This window comes from Belonocnema kinseyi, chromosome 1 (genome assembly GCF_010883055.1).
Source record: "Belonocnema kinseyi isolate 2016_QV_RU_SX_M_011 chromosome 1, B_treatae_v1, whole genome shotgun sequence".
In the NCBI taxonomy this organism is placed as follows: domain Eukaryota; kingdom Metazoa; phylum Arthropoda; class Insecta; order Hymenoptera; family Cynipidae; genus Belonocnema; species Belonocnema kinseyi.
Genome location: NC_046657.1, coordinates 90,580,874 through 90,581,657, shown reverse-complemented (window position 1 = coordinate 90,581,657; position 784 = coordinate 90,580,874). Strand labels below are relative to the sequence as shown.

Sequence of the window (784 nt, the reverse complement as noted above, 5' to 3'; positions counted from 1 at the left end):
TCTCATGACAATTATATAGTTTAACATAAATTCCGCAATAATTATAGTTCGTAAATGTATTCAATTTAAATTAAATCTCATATCTTTACTTAAATGAAGTAAAATTTTGAAAATTAAATGTATTCGGAAAATTTAAATGGTTTATGAACTATAGGTTATACATTTATAAGTATCAGAATAAATCCCAAGAAATCCTATGAACGTTAATAAGTTAATCGTTCACGTTTATTTTGCTAGACCGAATTTATTTTCATACATCACAGTATTCCTACATAAAATATAAATGTAGATATTTTCGTAGGTGTATAAAAAATTTTATTATGTATTGCGGTTTAATAAAATAATAATACTTAGGTGTGGGTTGATGCAGCGACACAAGTATTTTTCTCACTGGGACCAGGATTTGGTGTTCTTTTGGCATATGCCAGCTACAATAAATATCACAACAATGTTTACAAGTGAGAAAACTTATTACAAACTAATACTTTATTGTTCTGTGGGCGGCGGTTCACAATTTCATTTAGCAAGTAAACTGAAACAAATGAATTGCTGGTACAATCATATTGCGCGTTAGATCAGCCATCGATATACATATCTATTCCAGCAATACAGATTGCTGATCTAACACGCAATATAACTGTATCAGCAATTCATTTGTTTCAGTATATATATATATAATTACAAATTTGTCATAAGGACAACCGCAGGATTTCACCGGGAGCGGGTGCTAATCTGAAAAATTGCACCCGCTTCCAGCGAAATCGCGGTAAAATTTCAGCCACAA

At 30.9% G+C, this 784-nt stretch overlaps 1 protein-coding gene across 1 annotated transcript in view; it reads right to left on the bottom strand.

Moving 5' to 3' along the window:
* Positions 1-350: 350 nt before the first annotated feature.
* The window catches only part of LOC117178766 (sodium-dependent dopamine transporter-like), an 84,034-nt gene continuing 83,600 nt past the window's right edge, over positions 351-784 (bottom strand). The window contains exon 8 of the mRNA XM_033370221.1: positions 351-428. Coding sequence (XP_033226112.1) covers positions 351-428 — 78 coding nt within the window. The remainder of the gene's footprint in view (positions 429-784) is intronic.